Source organism: Schistocerca cancellata, chromosome 8, assembly GCF_023864275.1.
Source record: "Schistocerca cancellata isolate TAMUIC-IGC-003103 chromosome 8, iqSchCanc2.1, whole genome shotgun sequence".
Classification (NCBI taxonomy): Eukaryota; Metazoa; Arthropoda; class Insecta; order Orthoptera; family Acrididae; genus Schistocerca; species Schistocerca cancellata.
Genome location: NC_064633.1, coordinates 464,953,435 through 464,980,360, shown reverse-complemented (window position 1 = coordinate 464,980,360; position 26,926 = coordinate 464,953,435). Strand labels below are relative to the sequence as shown.

The 26,926-nt window shown below is 40.4% G+C and overlaps 1 protein-coding gene across 5 annotated transcripts in view; it reads left to right on the top strand.

Moving 5' to 3' along the window:
• The window catches only part of LOC126095349 (transmembrane protein 131), a 345,609-nt gene that overhangs the window by 200,646 nt on the left and 118,037 nt on the right, over positions 1-26,926 (top strand). For all 5 annotated transcript variants that reach the window (XR_007521958.1, XM_049910154.1, XM_049910155.1 and 2 more), the window contains exon 15: positions 21,056-21,293. Coding sequence is in view for 4 of the 5 variants with exons in the window: in XM_049910154.1 (XP_049766111.1) it covers positions 21,056-21,293 (238 nt within the window). In the remaining variant the exon portion in view is untranslated. The remainder of the gene's footprint in view (positions 1-21,055; positions 21,294-26,926) is intronic.

Genomic DNA, 26,926 nt, shown 5'->3' with positions numbered 1-26,926 from the left:
CCAGAGAGCAAAATACAGTGACTTGCCATAGGAGAATGCTGTGTGAAGAGGTGTGGCTCTGAAATTCGGCATGTTTGCGACAAAATAACATGTCTTAAATTTCCTCAAACACATATGTTTTATACATTAAACTCTTCAGAAAGATGTGCGCTACAATATGAATATATTTTTGAAAATTCAATTTTTTTCTAATTTTTGATGTCCTATCTCAAACACTCGAGAGAGTGGTGGGGAATTGCCCCAGTTCAGAAATATCATAGATCCGGGGCTGATGCGCAGAGCAGTCTGAGTTATAGTGGGGAAGTGGGTAGTCTCCACATGACCTGTGTTTACATTGAGTGATTTTGCTGTTTCCTCTTTGTTTACTGCTCTCACGTCAAATCAAAACAAAACAGATTTCTATGGGCGGGCGCTATCCAGTGAATTAAAATACATTCACATAATTATGGAAGGCTAAAATGTGTTGTTAGTTGCAGATTTTATTTTATTTCCAGCTTTCTGACAGTAAAGCATTAATTGCCTTGCAGAACAATGAAGTTATTTTTGTTGGTTTGCTAAAGAAATTTTCTTTTATTAATCTTTTCCACTAAGGCAGACAATATATTTGAAATGAAGTGTTTAATTCCACACACTGTTCGCTGCATTTTAAGTGCACATTTTCAACTTCTAGCACGTATGGCATTATGCCATAATAAAGAACCAAACAAGAAATAACATAGTTCTGGTACTCCAAGAAAATTTACATCCCGAAAACTACATTGAAAAGCTTAATATCAGGTCGTGGCCTACTTCATTGGGAATCTGGACATACGAATGTGCACTTTAAATATGCAGTTTAAATGTGCACGTTTTAGTATGGGTCACGAAATTCCATTGGTCTTTGAGTATCCTCTGATGTCTTGTTTCTTTTATGACATAATGTAAGGTCTTTTAATGTTTTACACGTATGAAAATAGGGGCTCACTATGACATCGTAGCTGTGCAAGTGCAGTGATGCCTGTCATCTGGCTCTCTCTGGCAACTGCAGAAACGAACCTATTTCTAATAGGTTGCAGGAAAATATTCCTATTGGTGGTTTGAAAACCGTTGCTATCAAAGTAAATTTCCTTTTATGCAAGTTGAACTATGTGCGAGAATGTACGATGAATTTCTTAAATCACAGAGCATTTGACTCTCATTTAAGAGTCAACTCTTTGATGACGAGCCATTTAGATGAATTTTGAGCCCAGAAGATCAGACATTTATGTTGTTATTAAAAATTGTACTGGCACATTTGTGTGATATATCTTACATTGTAATACGTGCATAAAAGACCAACATTATATGTGAAAGCATAGCTTCTCTTGCAGCTTATTAACCATAGAGACCAATATTATATGTGAAAGCTTTGCTTTTTGTGTAGCAACACTATGTATATTAATTTAAACCATTACCTTTTTCTGTTTGTGTGTTCGCGCTTCTTAACAGTGATGTTGCTATTGGCTGACTACATCACATGTCCTCAGCTCTGAATACCCGCTGTCATCAGCTGGTGGGATCATGTGACATGAGCTATGCCTGGCTTACAAAAGTACATCGCAATCTCGATTTCAATGCTTCGGAAAGTAACATGTGGTGTTTGGTGGAATTCGAATGTATACTTCCGTAATACGAGAATATGCAGCGTACATGTTGCTGCTCATCAAAGATCTTGCCAAAATGTGTTTTTTTCCCTGTGTTTCGCTTTCTAAAGCACCGGGAAATTATACACCTGTGTATGAAACCATAACCATTCAAAGGACTGATAAGTTATACAGTTCCAATAGAAAATATACTGTCACAGGGAAAAAGTATGTTTTCACCCGGGAGAACGTGCATTTTTAACCAGGATATCCGGGATTTTTTTTTCCTTGTCCGCGTATACACCCTGTAAATACACCACTTCCATTTCCTAGTAGTATCCCTTTTCTATATACACTTAAATAGTCCCCAAAAATTTCACTGCTGTCAACTTCAGGTTTTAACTAGCTTTCTGTAGCTAGTATTATGTGAAAAGTAGTGCTCAAACTCTAGTGCTTTATTGTGAATGCTTTGGCAGTTAAGTACTAGGATTTTAATCCTCTCACCTGTGGGAGCCATTCCTGTGGATCTTATACTAATACTTCTGGGCGTCATACAGTTATGAGGACTGGCTGAAGAGACGCCTAATCTAAGAAGCCCTTGTATGAAATTTGCAGTCAGCTATCTGGTTAGCAGCCTCTGATGTGTAGTGCACACCTGACCCATGTAGCTAGATCCTACAGTTCTCAGACCTATGGTGCAAGTCCAGGAAGTCTGAGCCTAACTTGTCAGAGACCCTTTGAAGTCTCTGGTTCCGTCCTTCCACTTGACTCTGAACCAGGGGGCTCTGATCAGTTCTGGGGATAGTGCTGCAAATTGTAAGCTTTGTTGAAACTCTGTATGCAAAGCTGGTCTTCTCAATCTTCTCTGCTAGTTGCTGGAATGATCCAGTTTAACCTTGGAGCCCAGATGACAGGCATTGTTTGTTCCAATGTGCACCACAATTTGCAGTTGACTGAACCCTGTACCCCCATTGGTTGCTAGAATGAGGCCCCCCAGGCATACACACTGAAGTACACATGGTGTTCATACCTGTCAAGTGCTGCCATTTTCGTATGGGATACCGTTGTATGCTGTCTCTTGGAACTGCCGATGATTAATAGATCCTGTACTTTTGCATTTGACTACTCTAGCCACAGAGTTAAGCAGGTTTCCCAACAAGTGAAACGAGTCCCAGTGGCTCAGTTTTGGTGAAAGGCAGCACCTCAGATTTATTGGTTAGCAGGATCGGTATAACACCCTCAATTCTCTCTGGTATCTATCTACCCTGTACAGGAAACGTAGAACCACTATTGACATGCCACTCATAGTCAAGCAGATGTGGACCGAATGTGGTGGCGCAGTGATTAGCACACTGGACTAGCATTCAGGGGGATGACGGTTCAATCCCACATCCAGCCATCCTGATTTAGGTTTTCCGTGATTTCCCTAAATTGTTCCAGGCAACTGCCGGGATGGTTCCTTTGAAAGGGCACAGCCAACTTCTTTCCCCATCCTTCCCTTTTCCGACAAGACCGATAACCTCACTGTCTGGTCTCCTCCCCCAAACTACCCAACTCAAGTAGATGGATAATGACAGATCCGGTTAGGTTAGGTTAGGTTAGGTTAGGTTGTACTTCCTGCAGAAGAAACAGGATCCATTGAAGATGATAGTACTTGAGGTACTTTGGCACCTCTGGCACATGACACTCAGATTCTGTCCTGACATGCTGATTAACAGCAACTGCCAATCATTTGACAGTTGTCAGAGCAATTGACAGCTGCTTATGAACTCACCCCATGTTCGAGAAAAGTGTTAACTTTTGGTATTCACTAAGGCTTGTGCGGTGCTTTACAGGACTGAACAAATAACTTTAAACTAAGCCTTATGAATATCATTTAATCAGAATTTTACCAATTCCCTTTAAGAAATGAAGCAGTTAATACACATTATGTGATTTCTGTTAAGGCAGAAGAAAAGGGGAAAAATTGATAAAAATTATGTTTCCTGAGCCTTCTTGAGGTTACTGTCACTGACACCCTCAAAACTAGTGTTTATTTGCTATGTTAAATACTGAAAATTCTCAAAAATGTATGTTTATTCATGTTGATATACACTGAAATTCAGGATGAACTATTGTTTGACAGTAACTGTAAATCACAAACGCTGATTTTCTACAAAATAAATTTCCTACAATACTCATAACTTATGAAAATTTTCAAAAATATACTTTTGTAAGTGTCTGAAAATTCTCAGAAGTAAACCAGTTTCTAATGCAATTATACGATGAAATTAGAGAACAATTGTTTTTGAATGTGGATGGGTCTACCATTGTAGACAATTTTTAGAAGAGCACAAGTTAAGTCTAAGCCTAAAATTGACAGTAATAGCATGAATTTATTGCTGCACTCACAAATGTCTGAACTTTCTCAATATATCATGATACATGTGGGTATTGACATGTTCAGTGAAAGATTATGCAGGAGTGACATGAACAATAAAATATTAGACTGTAGAATTTTGAATTGGCACATCAATCTGGCACAAGCAGTTCTACACAAAGGAAAATTTGGAAGTTGGCTTTTATATGTAAATAAACATGCGGATTGCCTGAATTTTCTGATTCAGTGATACCTTCCTAGCTTTAAGGATATCTCACAATTTTTTTTATGTTCCGCCTATGTCTTGAAGTTTCCACCACTTATTTTCCTCCATCTTTTCAACATAAAACTTCCAATAATAAATACTGTGTATCTACAATGTGCCATTAATATCTGTGGTTGAAGCATGTTATCCTGTCAATAGCTGGTTTAGTGCTGTTGCCAATCATGTCACACACTAATTTAAATCACCACTGAAAGTTGTTCAGTAGATCAGACGCACAACGTATCGAATTTGTGAACTGGGTTCATTTTGTGAACTATATCAAAATTGATCTTCAGTTGTTGACATTCATTTGATCAGCTCTTATTAAAACATAATGTACCCACCATGTAAGAATGCATTTTTATTCATTACATATGAGGTATGATTGGAAATTTTTAAGAATGGGCTTGTAGTTGTACAATGGTGGTACTTAACGTACTACTGTGATACATCTCCTTCAAAGTAGTCCCCTTGTTACTGAACACACCATCTCCAATGGTGTTTCCACTTTTGGAAACATTCCTGGAAATTTTTTTTCCTGGAGTGTGTTAAGCACACTCTCCGTATTTGTGTGGATGTCTTCAATCGAGTCAAATCGCTTCCCTTTCAGTGAAAATTTCAGTTTAGGAAACAGTTAGAAGTCCATAGGGGCCGTATCAGGGGAATATGTTGGTTGTGGAAGCACAGGAATTTTGAATCTGGTCAGAAATTCAACGATGGAGAAGGCACAACGAGCCGGAGCATTGTCATGGTGCAGCACCCAACTTCTGTCTTTCCACAAGGCAGACCTTTTCTTCTGCATCTTTTCACACAAATACTTGAGGACAAATTTGTAGTATCCTGGTTAACTGTATGCCCTCCAGGAGTAAATTCATGATGCGCACTACCAGTAGAATCAAAAAGAATTATGAACATTGTCGTCACCTTTGACCGACTTTGCTGTGCGTTTTTCGGTTGTGGTGAACCTGGAGTCTTCCACTGCAAAGACTGCACTTTGGTTTCAGGATCATATCCATATACCCATGATTCTTCACCTATAATTACCCTATTTAACAAAACTGGGTCATTTTTTGTCCGATTAATAAGTTCTTGGCACACTTCAAGTCGGTATTGTCTCTGGTCACTTGACAACACTTTTGGAATGAATTTTGCAGACACTCAATGCATGTTCAGATCTTCAGTTAAAATTGACTAAACTGCATAGAAACTTAAATTAAGTTCATTAGCCATCTCCCTGATTGTAAGTCTACAATCAGAGCACACTAAGTCGTGAAGTTTCACAACACTTTCATTCGTTTTTGAGGTGGAAGGACAGTCGGACTGTGGTTCATCTTCAAATGATTCGCAGCCATTTTTAAATCTGTTGAACCAGACAAAAACATTTGACTGGCTTATACAAATATCTCCAAAAGCTGTTTTTAAAAGCTCATAAGTCTCAGAAACTGGTTTCCCGGTTTTAAAACAAAATTTCACATGAACTCGTTGCTCTGTTTCTGTGTTCTTTTTCACGCAGACAGAATCTGGCAACAAGTCCTAACAGACCCACACTCAATCAGCTGCCACAATCAACTCAGTAAAGGAAACACAGTTTCCTGTCAGAGGGCGTTCAAGGATAAGGCAATGACTCAGTCCCCACCCTCTGTGTACCTGCCTGCCAAACCAGTAAACAGTAGTGGATCCATTCTTAAAACTTTCCAATCACACCTCATATGAACAAGGTACATTTGACAAGCTATGACTCTCTACACCCAAAAGAACTTCAAGGTTTAGCTAAGTTCTTAAAATAATGGTGTGATTGAACAGTGCTAGTAAAAGCAGAAATGTCACTGCAAGTTAAGAATCGCCAGAAATAAAAAGAAGTACTCAGTTGTAGAGGAACTGCATCACATACTTAACTACACTAAAGGTATTAGAAAGTGCTCCGAGATCTGACATCTCTAGAGCTTTAGGAGTGAGCATACAGCACTGAAGTAAGATTATGCAGTAAAATCCCTATTTTAAACTTGTGACACACAGCTTCCACTACAGCGGACAGTTCTCAATAGTCACTTGTCTGGCGTTTCCATTCAGTCCCGAGGCTGCAAATTCACACAGTCCACTGCAGTGGGCATTCCCTACTGTTGTTGTGTCCTCCATACATTGGCAGCCTCATAACTAATTGAAAAACCAGAGAAATGACTGTCAAGAGACATTCACAGCAGTGAAAATCATGCACCACAGGGTTAATGAATCTCTGAGGACCCAAATATTTTTTTTTTCCATAAAATGGGGGATATCTCAATTACTCTGCAGGAATGACCATCCTGTACATACTTGTATATTCCATTATGAGATTTGTTGTTGATTATATTGTCTCATTCAGAAGAAACTGTAACTTTCATCCGGTGAACAATACATGGAAAAACAGTATGCACTTGGATAACACCTCCTTAAACACTGTACATAGATTTGTGCACTATTTGGCGGGTTGCATATTCAATAGGCTTCCAGTAGAATTTAAAATAAAATAAAATCCAAAAAATAAACTCCACAAAATCCAAGTTTAAAGGTTTCCTTCGGAGATCATCCTCCTTTTCTGAGCAGGTGTTCATCGCAGCAGTTCATAACTGTGTACTGTATAAGGGGGCACACTGGGAGGCAGTGCAGCATGTATGAAGTATCAGTTCCTGAGCTATCTTGGAATTATAAAGGTGGTGAAAATAACATGCCTTATTTAGCAGAATTCGCACAGCCGATGTAGTCAGCTCCCCTGTGCCATGTGTTGACCCTGGGTGGTGGTGCTTGCTTAGCACAGCAGGAGACAGCCACCAATGCAAAGATATCAGCAGATAGATGGCTGTGTAAGAAGTGAAGTCAGCACCTTGGTGGGTACAGAACTGTGTCAAGCCTACAGATGTCTGGCACACAGGGGCAGCAAAGTTCAGTGTAGGCTGACCATGCCATTGCAAATGTAGTGACCGGCCAGCTGCTCACTGTGGAAGTGACATCCCAGTGTGGACTGTGAACTGAGGACACTCAGAAGACACCCTGGAGTTGGTTGATGTCAACCAGTAGTAGGCCACCAGCTGGGATGCACCATTTCAGCTCAGTCCCATTTCAGCAGTTGTTAGTCTGTTCCATAGATTCGAGTCGGTACTGGCTCACCTCCCTGTCTCGCAGGCTAGTGCACTGTGTTTTAAGCCATGTAATCAAGTCAGTCAAAAGCTCACCATGTGCTGGAATCTAAAGTATAGCTTAGCACAAACTTAACATAAATTACACGGTTGGTATCATAATTTAAGGAAAGTATCCAAATGAAGAAGACATTATTCAAAATTTATTTTATTCAGCTAACATGCAAGGTGGACGTTATACAAGCAAATTGAAGGAAAAGTCTTTAAATACAGTCTTTCATTATTCCACCTTCCTCGCAGCATAATATCCTGCCAGGAGTTGATGCTGGGAGAACTGACTGAACTGAGAATAAATAGCTTCTTAGAGTATCAAATACTTGCACAAGTACAGGAAATTTGCAGGTGAATCTCCCTTGCTGCCACCACCACCACCACCACCCTCACCTTCCACAGTGTATATACACTATGTGATCAAAAGTATCCACACACCTGTCTAAAAATGACTTACAAGTTCGTGGCGCCCTCCATCGGTAATGCCGGAATTGAACATCGTGTCGGCCCACCCTTAGCCTTGATGACAGCTTCCACTCTTGCAGGCATCCTTCCTTTCAATCAGGTGCTGGAAGGTTTCTTGGGGAATGGCAATCCATTCTTCATGAAGTGCTGCACTGAGGAGAGGTATCAGTGTCGGTTGGTGAGGCCTGGCATGAAGTCGGCGTTCCAAAGTATCCCAAAGGTGTTCTATAGGATTCACGTCAGAACTCTGTGCAGGCCGGTCCATTACAGGGATGTTATTCAGGGTGTATATGACCCAGGACAACCAGGAGATCCGGGAAAAACCCGGGAATTTTTTCATCCGGAAGGAAAGCTGGAAAAACCCAGGAATTTTTTAGAATTCTGGGAGCTTTTCATTGTTTTAGTTTTCAGTTAAATTTTTGTAACTTTGACTGGTAAGGACCAATACTCTAACAAAGAAAATTACCGTATCTCACTACTGTAGAATAAAACTCCAGCAAAAAAAAAAAAAAAATCTTAAGTTGCAAAGGAAATGCACCATATACAAAAAAAAAATGTGTAAAAGGCTTTAGGAAGACTGTGATGTATCTTAATGTGTAACACATGCAAAATAGATCAACATTATGTGTGAAAGCTTAGCTTCTCTCTCTATTAATCTTAGAGACCAATATTATATGTAAAAGCTTTCTTAAATCACAGAGCTTTTGACTCTCATTTAAAAATCAACTCTTTGAGTAGGATGATTTTGAATAATTTTGAGCCCAGGAGATCTGACATTTATGTCATTCTTAAACATTTTACTGGCACATTTGTGTGATGTTTCTTAAAGTGTAACACGTGCAAAAAGGGACAAAATTATATGTGAAAGCTTTTCTTTTCGTGTAGCAACACTATGTATATTAATTGAAACCATTAACTTTTCCTGTGTGTGTGTTCGCATTACTTAACAGTGATGTTGCTGTTGGCTAACTACATCACGCGTCCTATCCTCTGAATATTCGCTGTCATCGGCTGGTGAGATCACTTGACATGAGCTACAACTGGCTTACAAAAATCCTTGGAAAGTAACATGCAGTGTTTGGTGGAATTTGAATTTATTCTTTCGTAATACGAAAATATGCAGTGTACATGTTGCTGCACATCAGACATCTTCCCAAAATGTGTTTTGTTCCCCAAGTTTCGTTTTCTAAAGTGCCGGGAAATTCTAGGCCAGTGTATAAAACCATAACCATTCAAAAGACTCATAAGTTTTACAGTTCCAAGGAAAAGTATACTCTCACTTAACACGGAAAAAGTGTATTTTCACCCAGGAAGAAGTGTACTTTTAACCGGGAATTCCGGGAAAAATCCGGGAATTTTTTTTCCTCGTCCATGTATACACCCCGTTATTGTCTTGTAACTACTCCGCCACAGGCCATGTATTATGAACAGGTGCTCAATGGTGTTGAAAGATGCAATCACCATCCCTGAATTGTTCTTCAGCAGTGGGAAGCAAGAAGGTGCTTAAAACATCAAGCCTGTGCTATGAGAGTGCCATACAAAACAACAAGGCGTGCAAGCCCCCTACATGAAAAACATGACCACACCATAACACCACCGCCTCCAGATTTTACCATTGGCCCTACACACACTGGCAGATGACATTCACCAGGCATTCGCCATACAAACACCCTGTCATCGGATCGCCACATAGTGTACCATGTTTACAATCCTTACACAAAGCGAGGCATTGTTTGGCATTTACCGGCATGACGTGTGGCTTATGAGCATCCGCTCGACCATGAAATCCGAGTTTCCTACCCTCCCGCCTATCTGTCATAGTACTTGCAGTGGATCCAGATGCAGTTTGGAATTCCTGTGTGATGGTCTGGACAGATGTCTGTCTATTACACAATATGACCCTCTTCAACGGTCGGCAGTCTGTCAGTCAACAGATGAGGTCGGTCTGTATGCTTTTGCGCTGTACATATCCCTTCACATTTCCAGTTCACTATCACATCAGAAACAGTGGACCTGGGGATGTTTAGGATTATGGAAATCTCGCATACAGACGTACGACACAAGTGACACCCAATCAGCTGACCACATTGAAAGTCAGTGAGTTCCGCAAAGCACTCCATTCTACTCTCCCACAATGTCTAATGACCATTGGTCGCTGATATGGAGTACCTGGCAATAGGTGCCACCACAATGCACCTGATATGAAAAACCTATGTTATTGGGGATGTCTGAATACTTGTGACCACATAGTGTAGCTTGTTATTCACATTTGAATCATACAGCTTACATACAATCATATGGAATAAAAAAAATATTGCGAAAAGGATAGAGAGCTACTCACCGTATACAGGAGACAGACACAATGAAAAAACTGCTATACATTTTAGGTTTCGGCCAGAAGCTCTTTTTCTGAAGTAGAAAACACACACACACACACACACACACACACACACACACACAGTGCTTGTGGGAGTGTGCAGGGACTTGGGGACCAGAGGGAGCTGCTATGTGCAGTCGGGAGATTTGGGGAGGGGAAGGGGGAAGGAAGGGGAGTGGAAAAAGAGAGAAATAGAGAAGGGGAAAAAGGACTAATGGGTGCATTGGTGAAATGAAAGAGTGGGAGGTGGGAAGGAGGGAAATAAGTGGAGGACAGGTACCAGTGAAGCTTGAGGCAAGGGATGTTTAGGAAACATAGGATATATTGCATAGAGTGTTCCCACCTGCACAGTTCAGAAAAGCTGGTGTTGGTAGACAGAATCCAGATGGTGCAGACTGTGAAGTAGTCATTAAAGTGAAGTACATTGTGTTGGATAGCATGTTCTGCAACTGGGTGGTCCAGCTGACTCTTGGCCATGGTTTGTTGGTGTCCATTCAGGCAGACAGGCAGGTTGTTGGTTGTCATGGCCACATAGAAAGCAGCACAGTGTTTACAGTTTAGTTTGTAGATCATTTGACTGCTTTCGCAGGTAATTCTGCTTTTGTTGGGGTAGGAGATACATGGAACCAGACTGGAACAGGTGGTGGTAGCAATGATGGTAGTAGTGTAGTGGTGATGGTGGTGCGAAGATGTATGGGACAGATCTTGCATCTAGGTCAATTGCAGGTATATGAGCCATGAGGCAAGGGGTTGGGGGGGGGGGGGGGAGGAGTGGGGTAGGGATGAACGAGGATATTGCATAAGGTTCGGTGAGTGGCAGAATAGCGCTTCGGGAAGGGTAATGGATAGCATATTCCTCATTTCAGGGCATGACAAGAGGTAATCAAAACTCTGTCGGAGAATGTGATTCATTTGCTCCAGTTTTGGGTGGTACTGAGACATGAGGGGAGTGGTGCTTTGTGGCCAGATGATGGGAGATGGCAGGCGACTAGAGACAAGACATGGGACATCTATTTCTATACAAGATTGGGTGGGTAATTTCAGTCTGTGATGGTCTCAGTGAGACTCTTGATGTGTTAGGCGAAGGACTGCTGATCACTGTAGAGGTAACAACTGTGGGTGGCTCGTCTGTATGAAAGTGACTTTTTGATATGTAATGGGGGGGGGGGGGGGGCAGGTGTTGAAATGGAGGTATTGCTGGTGATTGGTATGTTTAATATGGATGGAGCTACTGATGTAGCCATTCAAGAGGTGGAGGTCAAACAATTTAGGATCTACCTACTGAAAGGATTGATTTTTAATTACTGTTTGTTTTTTCCCATGAGCTGCCTGATACTTAAGATATTCATGGACATGTTAGTGCCAAAATAGGTTCCTGTTTCTAAACATTTAATATTTATTCCTTTAAATTAAACTAGTCACTAATGTAGGGATCATTAAAACTGCATTTCATGTTTGTTGTTTATATGGTACATTCACCAGCACCTACTGAAATATCCTTTAAATGTGTGAATTTCTTAAAAGCTGGGCTTTTGCTTATGGTACATTCGAAACCCCATTAGGTGCTTCAAATGCCAGAAATTTGGGCACACTATGTTGGGATTTAAAGGTAAGGCAACAATTATAAGGTAGCTCAAGTTGAAGAAACTAATTGCTCTGATTATGCCTTCTGTGTAAAGTATTCAGTTCCACGTCCACTAGAATCAGTGAAGTCCTCGTTTTCCTGGTAGAGGAGAAAAATCTGACTGACTAAGCACATATTATACTCGAAGGCATGCATATGTTTCCCATTTCTTTTCCTGGAAACAACAACATACACAGAAAGTGCAATAACACATTTAAAGAGAGCCATATTTCAGATTAATACTGTGAATTCTCCACGTAGTCACCAACATTCATTATGTACATTTGCTAACTGTGAACAAGAGTTTAAATACCACCCATAAAAACCCGAACTAGCTGTGGTAGCACCGTCACCCGAACTTAGCAATGAGTTCCATATGGCCAGACTAGTATTCGGACATGTATCAGTGGCATATATCGTGTGTATCAACTGATTTGTGTGTGTGTGTGTGTGTGTGTGTGTGTGTGTGTGTGTGTCAAGTAGGAAACCTTTACGATGAAAACTTCTTTTCATCCGGTGATAGTAGTGCCCAGGCCAACCAAGAAGTGTATCAGTTGTAACATGAACACTCAGTAACGAGTGTACCACGGAGATCCAAATCAATTTTAACATGATAAAGATTTCATGTTCGACACACACATAATTTGATATAGAAGTACTTAATATATGAAACTGATGGTGAGCCATATGCCCAAATAGTAGTCTGGTGGTTAAATACAATCACGCACACACACACAAAAAAAAAAACGTAACACCAAGGAGTTTTGGGACATAAATGAAAGTTGGTAGGTGTGTTTTTACATCTGAAAGATGGTCTGTATTCAGATTTCATGCCAGTTGCATAAGAATGGTGCTAGTAGCACCACTGCAAAGATGCAAATCAGGTTTGCTTTAAATATGTGCTGTAATGGTATGAGTGTTAGTTTCCTTTGAGATTGGACTGGTGAGTTGATGTTGGGCAACAAAGACACCATTATCAACACCTCAATAATTTTATCGTGTAATAATGCTATGAGAAGCTGGATGTTCCTTATGTGATTTGCAGAAAGACTTGGCAGGAGTGTAGCCACTTATCACAATTGCTGGCAGCGGTGGTCATGACAATGCACAGATGCAAGGAGACAGGGCTTCAGATGGCCACTATGCATCCCCGAGAGGGAAGACCGTCATGTTCAGTGTATGGCTCTGGTGCATCATACTGCATGTGCAGCAAGAATTTGAGCAGCAGTTGGCGCCACAGTGACACAACTAACTATTACGAATTGGTTACTCCAGGGACAGCTCAGGGCGATTTGCAACTTCATTGGTGTCAATCAAGAGCTCATTGGAGGGCTGGGTTGAGGTCTCATGTCATTCTGAGGAATGTTGGTTCTGCCTCAGTACCAGTGATGACTATGAATTGGGTAGAACTAGGCAAGTTGAGGACCTGCAACCAACCTGTCTACATGCTAGACACAATGGACCTACACCTGGAGTTGTTGTATGGGGTGTGGTTTCATATGACAGCAGGAGCACTCTTGTGGTTATCCCACATACCCTGACTACAAATTTGTTTATCAGTCTTGTGATTTCACCTGTTATGCTTCCATTCATGAACAGCATTCCAGGGAGTGTTGTCCAACAGGATAACACTCATGCATATACCACTGTTGTTGCCTTGGCCTGCTTGATGAGCATATATGGGACATCATCAAATGACAACTTCAGTGTCGTCTACAAACAGCATTATATGTCCCTGTATTGACTGGGCAAGTCAACAGGTGTGAAACTCTACCCCACAAACTGACGTATGGCACCAGTACAACACAATGCATGCATGTTTGTATGTTTGCAGTCAACATTCTGGCAGTTACACCGGTTATTAATGTACCAGCATTTCACATTTGCATTGGCATATTTCTTGCTTACATTAACCTGTCATCTTGCAATGTTGATTACTTAATTATTTTACCTAGACAAATATATTCCTGAAATTTAATTACTCTACATTAATTATTTTTTGGTGTTGTGATTTTTTTTCCCCCATCGGTTTATTTTCATGTACAGCTCACAATGCATCTCGATATTGGACGCCAATCTGGAAAGCTCTCCTGCAGCTGCTATTTGTTCAGGACAATGAAATCAACAGGCCATAAGAGGAAGATTAAAACATTAGTACTACACTAAACTAATCTGACTTGCACACTGAAAATCAACACAAAAGAAAAGCCATTATTTTTGGAATGACCCCAGCCAAGTTTCAGAATTCTGAAGTACTAATGTGTATGGAAAGGAGACAACCAAAGAAAAAAGCATCTGGGTTAAATCCTCCCTATTAAATAACAAGGGGAGAACAGCATTGAAGCAATAATGAAATATTAAGGAGGAGGAGTCGAAACAACAGGCCAAAAGCCATTGCTATGCCAGGTGAGGATTTTGTAATTCAGTTGAGGTCTTTTAAAGTGTAGCATCAAGTCCTTTCAACTCTCTGTCACCTGACATGGAGTCATTTTCTTGTAGAAGGGAAAGAGAATGACAGAACTTTGCTGATAAATGGCACAAATATTACTCTGAAATTCAAGTGGTATCAGGACAGCTGTGGAGGAGTTTCAACAGCTAGAACACAAAAGATTCTAATGTTTCTGTCTACAAGAGACATTGTAGATAAACTGGAAGTCCTGTGCTCAGGTGATACAGTAGCTGCAGGAGAGATGACCTCACCCATGACAGTGCAAAAGTAGAGTAGCCATATGTCAGTGATGTGGATTACTTTATTCCTGTCCCTCTCACAGCAGCTACTCAAAAAGTTTACAGTGAACATTCCATGTAATGTTACTTTGTGTAACAATTGTTTGGAGCTGTGGATAGTGATACTGTCTCTGACAGTAATTTTCAACTCACTCAAACTTACTGTACAAAGTTACCAGAGGGGGAGTGCCTCTCAACTACACCTATAGACTTTGCTCAGACAATGACAGACTATTTTGATTCAATCAGTGCTATAGAAAATCAAAACTGAGAAAGTCATTGGAAAATTCTGGTCAAAAATAAGAGTTTTAAAATTGCTCTTTTCCATTTGGCTTATGGATTCTGCCTCGTCCGAGACCAGGAAGACTTCACCTGGCAATGATCAGATCCAGTACTGCATTTCACAGAACCTTAAACACCAGGTGAGAGAAATTATCCTTGCTTCTTTGCTCTCTCTCTCTCTCTCTCTCTCTCTCTCTCTCTCTCTACAAAGCCCAGCCAATTGGAGACTTATCCTACTTCTTTTGGAGGAAGGAAATCTTAGATTCCTTAACTTCTATGTGTGTCCTTCAGGCTATCAATTGCATGTATAGATAAAAAATTTGAGACAGCAAAGAGCTCATTTCTTTGCTTAAAGGGCAGGGGAAGAAGGCTAATTATGCTGGATACAAAGGCACTGGGAATTAAGAGAAATCAAACTGCAGATGAATTGGCCATCTATGCCTGTATAGGAGACATTACTTAGTCACCTTACTGTTGCCGTACAAGAACATGCATCAATTAGAGGAACAAGCTGCATTCAGTGAAGTCAGTGATTTGACCATGCTATTCCTCCAACCAGCCACTGAAGTGAAATGAAGAATTTTAATGAACATTGGGTGAGGAATCATACTATGACATATGAATTCATTCTTTGGCAAAAGAGTCCACCAGTGCAAAAGGATCCACCAGTATGTTGTGCTTATATTATAAAAATATCTTGCCATCAAATTTTAATAGAATATGTTTTGTATTTTTGACAGGAGAACAGCATCCATATTGTTGACCAATCTACCTCTTATTTTAGGTGATAACAAGACAAATGTTATACAGGATTTAGCATTTTGTGTTAACATATGACATACTATCTAAGTTTTTAGGTAGAAGATTTTAATATACTGTATTTATAGGGTGACTAGCTCATTATTTTGGGTATTAGCCCCTCGTGGTATTCGCTAATATTTTAACAAATTGTTTTATGCAAGAACTATAGGATGTTTGTCGTGCTTCTGTATGAGTGTAAATATTAGAGAGTGGACCAGGTTAGATATTAAAAGTGGACCAGGTGTCAGTAAGAGATATTATTTATTAGTGTGTAAGTACTCATAATATTTAGTTTTATATGTTTTAAATCTTAATGCCACCACCAGCAATGCATGTAATCTAGTTGTAGTGGGAATTTCATTTGTCAAGAATGAAGATATTGGTTACTAAGTATACTGAAACCAAGAAAGGAATGAACATGCTCTAAATGGTTGGCTGAACTAAGTTGTGCAGCAAAATCCATGGGACAAATGGTAAAACTTCATCATGATGATGACGATGATGATGATGATGAAATTTTAAATGAGTATCAGAATAGCTTGGCGGGTAATAACCAGATATATGTACTTGGCTGTTCTTTAGTTTTAGATTAATTTCCCTGCTGGTGTGCCAGCATTTTTTAAACAGATGAAGAGATTAATGTAATGTGAATTGTAAGATTTTGTCAAGTTTGGAATTTTTTCCCTACATTATTAGGTAAGAGACATTAAAGCGTTATCATGGTGGCATGTTCACCCAGATGAAAGTGATGAGACAGTAATCAGTTTTGATTCTTGCTTTGACTTATACTGTGTAAATCTATTGACAACTTAATGGCAAATTTTAACCAGATAATGGCAAAACATTTATATTCTTTTTATCTGGTGTGATTGAATGTGAATACAGATGGGTAAGGGGTGGGTAGGAATTTTAACAGAATAATTTTCGAGAGTTTTGACTTTTGACACTTAAATCTAATTAGCAACAGTGCTAATAGCTGTTCAAGTGAGTGCACGTATGCCCCCCTCCCCCTTTCTCTTTGCCACACACACAAAACCCTCTTCTGCAAATCTGCTTGTTGTACAGAACTTTATTATTGCAGAATGTATAGCTATCTACAAAAGCATCCAGATGTCGTGTCAATTGATTAGCTCTCTTCATTGATATGACAAAAACTTAAGAACTGATACAGGCTGAATGATTACTTGGAGAGGACTCCCCCCACTCCACATCCCAATCCTCTTGTGGTGTTTGTTCCATTTTTGTGCATAATATTTTGATGGTTGAGCTAATTATCATCATGAGCCTGGATATTATGATTCTTCCATTTCTTCTTCGTAGAACAAAATAATAATAAATGAAAAGCACTTTATTGCTTATGTTCGGCAGGATAAATTTATTCAAGTTAACCGGTTTTTGCCTTACAAGATCACCATCAGACCTTAACAAAACTATCAAGATTTTGTATATCCATCCTACTGATTGAAGGTTTGAGGGACTTCAGCCATTCACTTATGTAATAAAATGGACCACCTACAGCCGTGCTTCCATATATGAGGCTACCAGTTTTGGTGATTCCGTACACCATCACCATGCCTTAAGTAACACTGAGGTGGTTAACTCCAATCGGATACACAATTCCATCAGTTACCAACATCAATGAACTGGTTTCAGTAGATTGCAACAATGATGTTGTGTCTCCAACCATCAACAGGTAGCTGATAAATAACTACAGGAAAAATAATGGAAAACTGAGAGGATTATGTGCACTTTAGAAGAGGAGAAGTGCTAAGCTATGTTTAGTCAATTAAGACTAAATCAGGACTATGGATTAGATGTTCGTGGGTTTCCAGGGCTTCCAAGAGGTTGAATTTTTGGCCTTTGTTTGCTAAGTGAAAGATACGGAGCTGTGTGGCTGGTATTTGTGACCCTCACTCAGTACATGTTCAGCAAAAGTGGAGTCACAATTCTGCAACCTCCAGCTGTGTTCGTAGTCAGTAGGCATAGTTGCTATGTCACTGCCTGATTGACCAGTGTAAAACATATCACAAACTGGACAAGTAATTCCTATTCTTCCATTTTCCTGTGTTTACTCATTTCTTGTTATTTTATTGATTGCCTATTACTATTTCTGTTGTCACAATTGTTAATTCTTTCTTATACTTGGTTTGCAATATTATGAAAAAGATAGATTGCTACTCACTATCTCACTATATAGTGGATATGTTGAGTCGCAGACAGGCACAACGGAAAGACTGCTAAACAAGTAAGCTTTCGGCCAAAAGGCTTCTGTATTAGACAACATAAACACACATTCTTGCAACCCCCCCCCCCCCCCCCCCACACACACACACACTGTTTCTGACTGGAATCAGCTGTCAGAGACAGTGGTCGTGTGTGTGTTAGTTGCATCCATGTGAATATGTGTATGTATGTTGTGTGATTCAGAAGAAGGCTTTCGGCCGAAAGCTTACTTGTTTAGCAGTCTTTTTGTTGTGCCTGTCTCCGACTCAGGATCTCCGCTATTGGTTTGTAGCAATCTATACTTTACATAATATTGTCATTATTCTGTCCTGGATTTTCTGTTTTTTGACTAATTTTATTTTATTTTATTGAGCTTGTTTATTGAATGTGAACTGTTATATAGACTCTGTTTTTTGAGTTTAATGTTTGTTTTTCCTGGTTTGCTCCCTTTATATATTTTTATTGTTCAACTTTTTACCTTTTGGATTGCATTACCACACACTGTCAGTCTTGAGGAGTAAACATCTTTTTCCATTGTTGTGACAAACATTGTAACTTCCTTGTAAGTTGAAAACTAGTCAGCTTGAATAAATTAATCCTGTAGAACATAAGACAGGATATTGTTTTACCACTTCATCTGTTTGTCTCATTGCAGTAGAGCATCACAGTCAAAACCTTTTCTACGTAGTGTTATTCCTTCAACCCCCTGCATGTTCAGTCTCTCCCAGTGTCATGTTACTGTCTTCTCCAAATTCTGTTATTTCTTGTTTTAAAACATCAGTTTTCTTGATGTGACTACATAGTCTTTCCCAGCTTATTAACTAATGGTATTATTGTTGTGTCTGCAGCCGGATAATAAAATCATCTAGACACAATATTCCAGTGGTCCGCCTGGTCACCTTCTTCAGCAATTAGCTAATCTTGTCAAAATCAATTCTTTTGTGAACAGTGGCTGTTTTATACTCCATGGAAGACCAGTAGTGCAGGCATTGTTCAGTGGTCAAAGTTGACAGAAACAATGAATTACTGTCGAATACCTCTGTCAATACGTTCTACTGGCCAAGTTAAAGATCATTCTTTTTTAATGGCAGATAAAACTGGGAGTCCACATTTTACGCAAAAGGAAGTCCTTGCCTCTATTTACAATTTTGTCTGCAAGTCTAATTTCGATTGGTTCTTTTAAGAGACAGTTACAGTAGGTAGACACAAGGGTATCTATCTGTGTATCATAATGTATCATTTTGTATGCCTTGCTTAGACAAAGCTTCACCACCGCAGATTTCTCAGGTTGTTGTATATGTGCTCAACACATCTGTCATGAATGGTGCAAATTGTTTGACCAATATACATTTTCCATAATGACAACTTTATTCTGTAAATGGCGGACTTCCTCAGTCCTATATTATCTTTTACTGAGTTAAGGAATGTTCTAATCTTGGATGGTATGAAATACATTTTTAATATTATACCATTTTAAAATCCTTGCTATCTTTGAAGATAAGCCTCCGGTGTATGGCAGGAAAGAAATCAATCTACATGCATACATGCATCTTTTATTGGTTCCAGTGAAGGTCCAACCTCAAAGGCTCAATGGATATGTTTGTCTGTGCTGCCATTTTGTTTGAACACAAATTTAAGATGACATAGCTCTTGTGTCAAGCTTTCTGCATCTGAGATGGCATAAGCCTTCTTTGCCAATGTCTGCAGGACTCCTGTGCATTGGTTCAGTGGATGACAACTCGCACATAGATACCGCTCTATACAGACTGGTTTCCTGTAAACACTGTCTTTCAGAATCTCGTCGTCCTTTCTATAGACCAGTATGTGCAGAAATTGGAGCTTTCCATTCCTTTCAGTGTGCATTGTGAAATTGATACTGTGACGAAGGCAATTAAAATGATCTAGGACATGGTTCACAGTGTCTATTCCGTGTGGCCATACAATAAACTTATTCTCGAGATACCTCCAAAAATAGGTAGGTTTTAAAAACATGAACCTTCTCCTGTCTCCAAAATCTTCCAGAAAAGTTTTAATGGTGGGAGTGACAGTCAACTTCCCAGAACCATTCCGTCAGTTTGTTCAAAATGGGGCTGTGCTCCTCTTAGGCACTGGGCACAAAGGATTGTTATCACTAGAAAGTCTCCAGAATTTCAACATCTTTATTCTTGACCCATGACATCAGATAACAGCACTCATCGATGAACTGTGATTAACCTCATGTATAAAGAATTAAATGACGCCACATTATCAGTTTTGGAGAAAGGCTTAAATTTTGCTCCCGTATTGAGGAGCCTTTCCATCAGTAAATTCATTTGCTCTGTGGAGCAAGAGGTGTTCTGTTTTCCTGAGGACTGAGCAGAAGGAATATCCTTGTGTTGGGGGAGGCAGCAGTGATGATTTTGGGTGGATGCAGTCTCAAGTCATCCACAGTGTATAATCAGGCCATGACTGTGGTATGAATCACTTCCTATGAAATTGGCAAACAATGTTCTCACCTGAAGATAGCAGCCAGGTGGACCTCTGAAATGTTGTGTCTACATGATGATAACAACCAGCTACTGACCTGACATTCCACTGCTAGGGCATTCTTGGGCCAACTCCATCATAGTTCTTCCTTTATAACGTATTTTTTCTCATTCTCTTTGTGCATAATTTATCACCTTAACTTATTCCTTTTTCAGCTTCATTATTTAATTCCACCGTGTCCTCTGTATTTCAGTTTCTGAATCTTTTATTTTCTTAAAGTTGTTCCCTTTACCCTTTTTTCATTCGTTTGTTTACTGGCTTCCTGTTCCACCTTTTCCTTTTCTCTCTATTCCTTCCTTGTGATTTCTCATACACCATGATGTTTGAGTGCATGTCCTGTTTTAGCAATGGAAAGCGGAACTGTAGTTTTAGACTCTAAACTAACTTTGAGGTTGTGGGTTACTCCCTGTTGTTCCCTTTTCAGATAACACAGTGTGTTGATTGGCACTAATAATGATATTGTCTGTTAATTGTTGTCTTCTTGACTCCACTCTGAAAGCCGTAGTAACAGTTGTTAAAGTATCTGTAACTAGAAATAAATAATAAAAAGGTACATTTTGAAAAGATATCCATATCCTGTTAGAAGTGTCTCAATGCATTGTTTACAACAATATAAATGTATGTATTTTTTTTTCCTTCAGGGCAAGCTGTGTGTACAGCAGTTGCATGTGAGATCTCTCTTCAGCCATACAATGATGGTGACAGGAATTACAAGTGTGCCACCTGATCCAAGAGTTACATACATACCGCCAGAAACTGGCGGAGCCCCTATTTATATCACAGAACTGCTTGTAAATTCAGTAGGTGATCTGTGCTTTGAACCTGGTCTCAAGTGCGGAGTTTCAAAATGCTACACAGGCATACCATACAATAGTTCAGGTTTGTATTACATCAGATATATCTTTTCTTGTATTTTTTTAAATTTAAGCTTTAAAATAAAATGTTTTTGTACTATCACTAGTGTGTCCCAGTGAAGAAAATGACTTAGAAACTGTGTGTTTTTGATGAGAGATCAATATAAGGCTATTAATTGTAGTGCCTACACAGTGAAATTACTGTAAAACATTTGCAGGTATTTGTCATCTACTTGGGCAGCTACTGTGGTAGCACAAATGTTCTGGTGCTGTACAACTCACATTTTCTATTCCTGTATGTTGGTTAATTTAGTCATGTTTTTATTTTTATTCTCATACTAAAGTTTGAAAGTGTGCTAAGGCCTGCCACAAGAAAAGAAGTGGAGGAGTTTGAGAATTAAATATTTGTATAATTGATAACTGGGAGTGAATTGTGAAATGTCTAAGTACCGATTTATCAGCATAGAGCTTGTGACTATCTGTTGTAGAGTGGGTGAGTGAGTGAGTGAGTGAGTGGGTGAGTGAGTTAGTTAATTAGTTAGTGGAAATTAAAATAAAAATCTGTAATTATAATATGTGGAAAGTCTTTCCTTCTGGAATTTTAAAATAGTATCCATCAAAACTGGATACCTAACAAATTAATGCTATTTTTATTTTTCCTATGTTTTGCTTTGAAATAGTTGCTTGAAATATTTTGGTAAATTGAACTACTGACACAAACAAAAAGTGTTGTCTTTATTGCAAGTCTCAAAATATGTTAACTTGTGTTATTGATTCCTAATAATTAAGTTTCCCGATATTTACATTTCAGAAAAATCAATTTTTGCTGTGGATTTCAGATGCTTTTGTACTAAAAATATTATTGCTTGTCATAATGTTTACTGTAGTGTCAGTTATATGTATGTCTTCTTCCACAGCAGCAAACCATTCTTTCAGGGGTAACAAGCAAAGTAAAGTTTTGATGCTTATTTAGCTCTGTTGTTTGGGCCACCACACTCTTTGTAGCTCACAAGAAATACGTAAAATACAAGTATGAACCAAAAAGAACTTTTACCGGTTTCTTGAGTTTGCTTTTTTCATCTGACTGAAGCTGCTATTAATTGTTTATTTTTGTGAACCTACTTTGTTCTTTTACAACTTTGGAAGACAGACTTTGAAGTAGTGTCATGCAGAAAATATGCTCTACAGACATTTTTCTTCAAAATACAGAATCCCACACCATAGGTTAAATAAGACAGTGCCTTACAGTATAGATTCTCTTCAACGGTAAGAAGTTAGATAATTAACAGCTCCAGGAAAACAAATTTTAGGATAGTTTACAAGAGATGACCTAAGATGAAATTTATAATGCGCCAAATGCTGACATAAAATTTAACCTATTCCTTGATAAATTAGTATCATTTTTTGAAAATAGCTTTTCAATAAGCTGATCAGAAAGGACATTAAATCATGGATTGCTAGAAGGATTGAAGTATCATGTTAAAGGAAAAGTATATGTTGGCAAGAACAAATAAATACCTTGCAATAGTTACTCACTACAGAAGCTCCTTAAAATTGTCAAGAAAAGTACACTCCTGGAAATTGAAATAAGAGCACCGTGAATTCATTGTCCCAGGAAGGGGAAACTTTATTGACACATTCCTGGGGTCAGATACATCACATGATCACACTGACAGAACCACAGGCACATAGACACAGGCACATAGACACAGGCAACAGAGCATGCACAACGTCGGCACTAGTACAGTGTATATCCACCTTTCGCAGCAATGCAGGCTGCTATTCTCCCATGGAGACGATCGTAGAGATGCTGGATGTAGTCCTGTGGAACGGCTTGCCATGCCATTTCCACCTGGCGCCTCAGTTGGACCAGCATTCGTGCTGGACGTGCAGACCGCGTGAGACGACGCTTCATCCAGTCCCAAACATGCTCAATGGGGGACAGCTCCGGAGATCTTGCTGGCCAGGGTAGTTGAGTTACACCTTCTAGAGCACGTTGGGTGGCACGGGATACATGCGGACGTGCATCGTCCTGTTGGAACAGCAAGTTCCCTTGCCGGTCTAGGAATGGTAGAACGATGGGTTCGATGACGGTTTGGATGTACCGTGCACTATTCAGTGTCCCCTCGACGATCACCAGTGGTGTACGGCCAGTGTAGGAGATCGCTCCCCACACCATGATGCCGGGTGTTGGCCCTGTGTGCCTCGGTCGTATGCAGTCCTGATTGTGGCGCTCACCTGCATGGCGCCAAACACGCATACGACCATCATTGGCACCAAGGCAGAAGCGACTCTCATCGCTGAAGACGACACGTCTCCATTCGTCCCTCCATTCACGCCTGTCGCGACACCACTGGAGGCGGGCTGCACGATGTTGGGGCGTGAGCGGAAGACGGCCTAACGGTGTGCGGGACCGTAGCCCAGCTTCATGGAGACGGTTGCGAATGGTCCTCGCTGATACCCCAGGAGCAACAGTGTCCCTAATTTGCTGGGAAGTGGCGGTGCGGTCCCCTACGGCACTGCGTAGGATCCTATGGTCTTGGCGTGCATCCGTGCGTCGCTGCGGTCCGGTCCCAGGTCGACGGGCACGTGCACCTTCCGCCGACCACTGGCGACAACATCGATGTACTGTGGAGACCTCACGCCCCACGTGTTGAGCAATTCGGTGGTACGTCCACCCTGCCTCCCGCATGCCCACTATACGCCCTCGCTCAAAGTCCATCAACTGCACATACGGTTCACGTCCTCGCTGTCGCGGCATGCTACCAGTGTTAAAGACTGCGATGGCGCTCCGTATGCCACGGCAAACTGGCTGACACTGACGGCGGCGGTGCACAAATGCTGCGCAGCTAGCGCCATTCGACGGCCAACACCGCGGTTCCTGGTGTGTCCGCTGTGCCGTGCGTGTGATCATTGCTTGTACAGCCCTCTCGCAGTGTCCGGAGCAAGTATGGTGGGTCTGACACACCGGTGTCAATGTGATCTTTTTTCCATTTCCAGGAGTGTAATTAAAAAAATCAAGGAACATACACATTGTGTCAGAAATCAGTAATTCTTGCAATAGACTTAGGTCTGTACGGAATGTAGTGAAATGAGAGACAGGACAGTGGAGCACAGAACTGGGTAACATCACTGTTGAATTAAATGGAAGGAGGGTAGGTGATCAGTCACGAGTATATTTAATAATCCTTTCTTAAATGTAGTAGAAAACACACAGACAACAGTGAAAGAGAAAAATAAAAAAAAACAACTCACGTAAAATTCATTGCATGGGTGTCTCATCCATTTCTCCTTCTAAATTTATACATATTATGGATATGCTTTGGGAACTCAAATGGGAATCCCTGGAGAGAAGGCGACTTTCTTTTCAAGGAACTCTAGTGACAGAATTTAGAGAAGTGGCATTTGAACCTGACTGCCAAATGATTCAACTGCTGCCAACATACATTGCGCATAATGACCACAAAGATCAGATCCAAGAAATCAGGGCTCATGCGGAGGCGTGTAGACAGTCGTTCTCTTGCTGTATTTGGGAGTGGAAAAGGAAAGGAAGTGACTATTAGTGTTACAGGTTACTCTCCACCATACACCATGCAGTGGCTTGCAGAGTATCTACATAGATGAAAACTGCATGAGAAATACCAGTTGGTTATGCTAGCAAGGTGAGGAGTTGTTGTTGTGTTGCTGGTTATGCTAGCAAGGTGAGCAGTTGTTGTTGTGTTGCTGGAGTGTGTGAGTGAGTGGTTTGTGATCTGTACAAATAGTAAACTCTCTGGCTTCCAGTTGCGGGTGAAAGTACTTCATAGCTTTGTAGATAGTGAGAAGTTCTCTATCATATACATTCCACTTTTGCTGTGAAGGAGACAGCTTGTGAAGTTTAAGAAACTAGTGACTGCCATGTGCCATCGTGGAACTCATGCAGCATCACATCGATTGCTATTTGGCTTGTGTGAACAATCTAGTGCAAGGGTTGCATCTGATTCAGGGTGAACGAGAAGTACTGCAGCCACTGTGCTTTATTCTGCTGCTCTGAAGGCAGAGCTCATGGTTTCTGTACACTGAATCAGTGAGTTACCCTTGACTTTTTCGGATTAGCGTGTACTGCGGTCAGCGGTATTTGTAGCTTGGTCAAACATGGCAGATGTCAACAGTAAAAGTTGAACATGCTAACAAAGTGGCGCATTTCTGTAGCAGTATTCGGTAGAGCAGTTTGTAAAATATCTTCCAATTTTCATGGTAATGGTAGTGAGGCCTTAGAGGAAATCTGGTGCTGTAGAGAGTTGACTTGTGACTGGCCATATACGCACTTAGAAGTGTTCAGCACTCCACCATAATTATTTAAATGCTTGAAAACTGTGATTAAGTGCTGTTCTGCTGTGGGTGAAAAGGCAAGAATATCATTCACATGCTTGAAACAGAAAGGAAGATTTTGCAGTACAGAATTGATGAATCATTGCCATGATTGTGCAGCATTCAATAGGCCAAATTTCATGAAGAGGCTTGCAAGTAACCCAAATGGAGGGGGGGGGGGGGGTAGCTGTCTTCAGTACATCTGTGTCCACCACTGGGATCAGAGTAAACGCATTTGCACAATGAAGAACACAGAGTATGGTTGCACCACATAATGTGTAATTATAATCTCATAATAAAGGCACTGGGTAACAGTCTGGCACTGATCGAAAGTTGAGTGCACAGTATTCCCCACATGGACACATTGTGCCTCCCGTCTTTGGCACAAGGTGCTAGGTAGATGACTGTGGGCTGCAGGATATATGAATAATTCCTTCCTTAAGCATTGTGCTAAAATCTGCCTTCACAGCCGCTCTGCGGTTGGGAGCTAGACATCTAGGTCTACATGAGACGGTAGTTCATCAGTAGTTTTAATAAGGTGTACTGTGTTGTGACGTACCTCTTTCGGTGCTCCAAGTGGTCACGTCAAGGCTGGAAATCGTTGCAGTAGGTCTTCATTCTCACCACTGGCCGTTTGCATGATCTTGGCCACACACACTGCCTCACTACGATGGAATCCGAAGCTGTCAGGCCTGCGACATTGTCAATGAGTTTTGCATTCACCACCTTAGGAAGCAGGTGATAGTGTGCTAAGAAATGGGCTGCCATGATAGGCTAAGTCATATCTATGATTGTGAAATCCCATGCAAAGACATGACGCAGTCCCAGGTCTAATTCAATTCACTACATACTGTATGTCTGTATAGAGGAGTTGTTTGCTGCAGTAAGGCAGAACAAGATTGATGGTTGGCTGCCATGTAATAGGGTTTGGAGAAATGTAAATAAGTCTAATCTAGTATTTACCATATATTTCTGACCTGACTTCCAATCACATATAAATAACCGCTGTGATTATGCTCAGATATTGAATGATACACTCATGTCTGATTGCCGCTGGCAAGGCATGATACACCTGCACGCATGATCCCTGATTCTGCAGTGATACCAACAGATGGGGTATTGACCTGTTCTAGAAATTGACGAGGTTGTGGAAGAGCGGTTTCTTGATCCCTCGCAATGTCGGTTGCTGTCACTGCTATAATTACACCAAGATAACAGGGTTATAAATACAAAATCAAATAGGGGTAATACAGGAGTAGGTTTAATAATGAATAAAAAAATAGGAGCATGGGTCAGCTACTACAAACA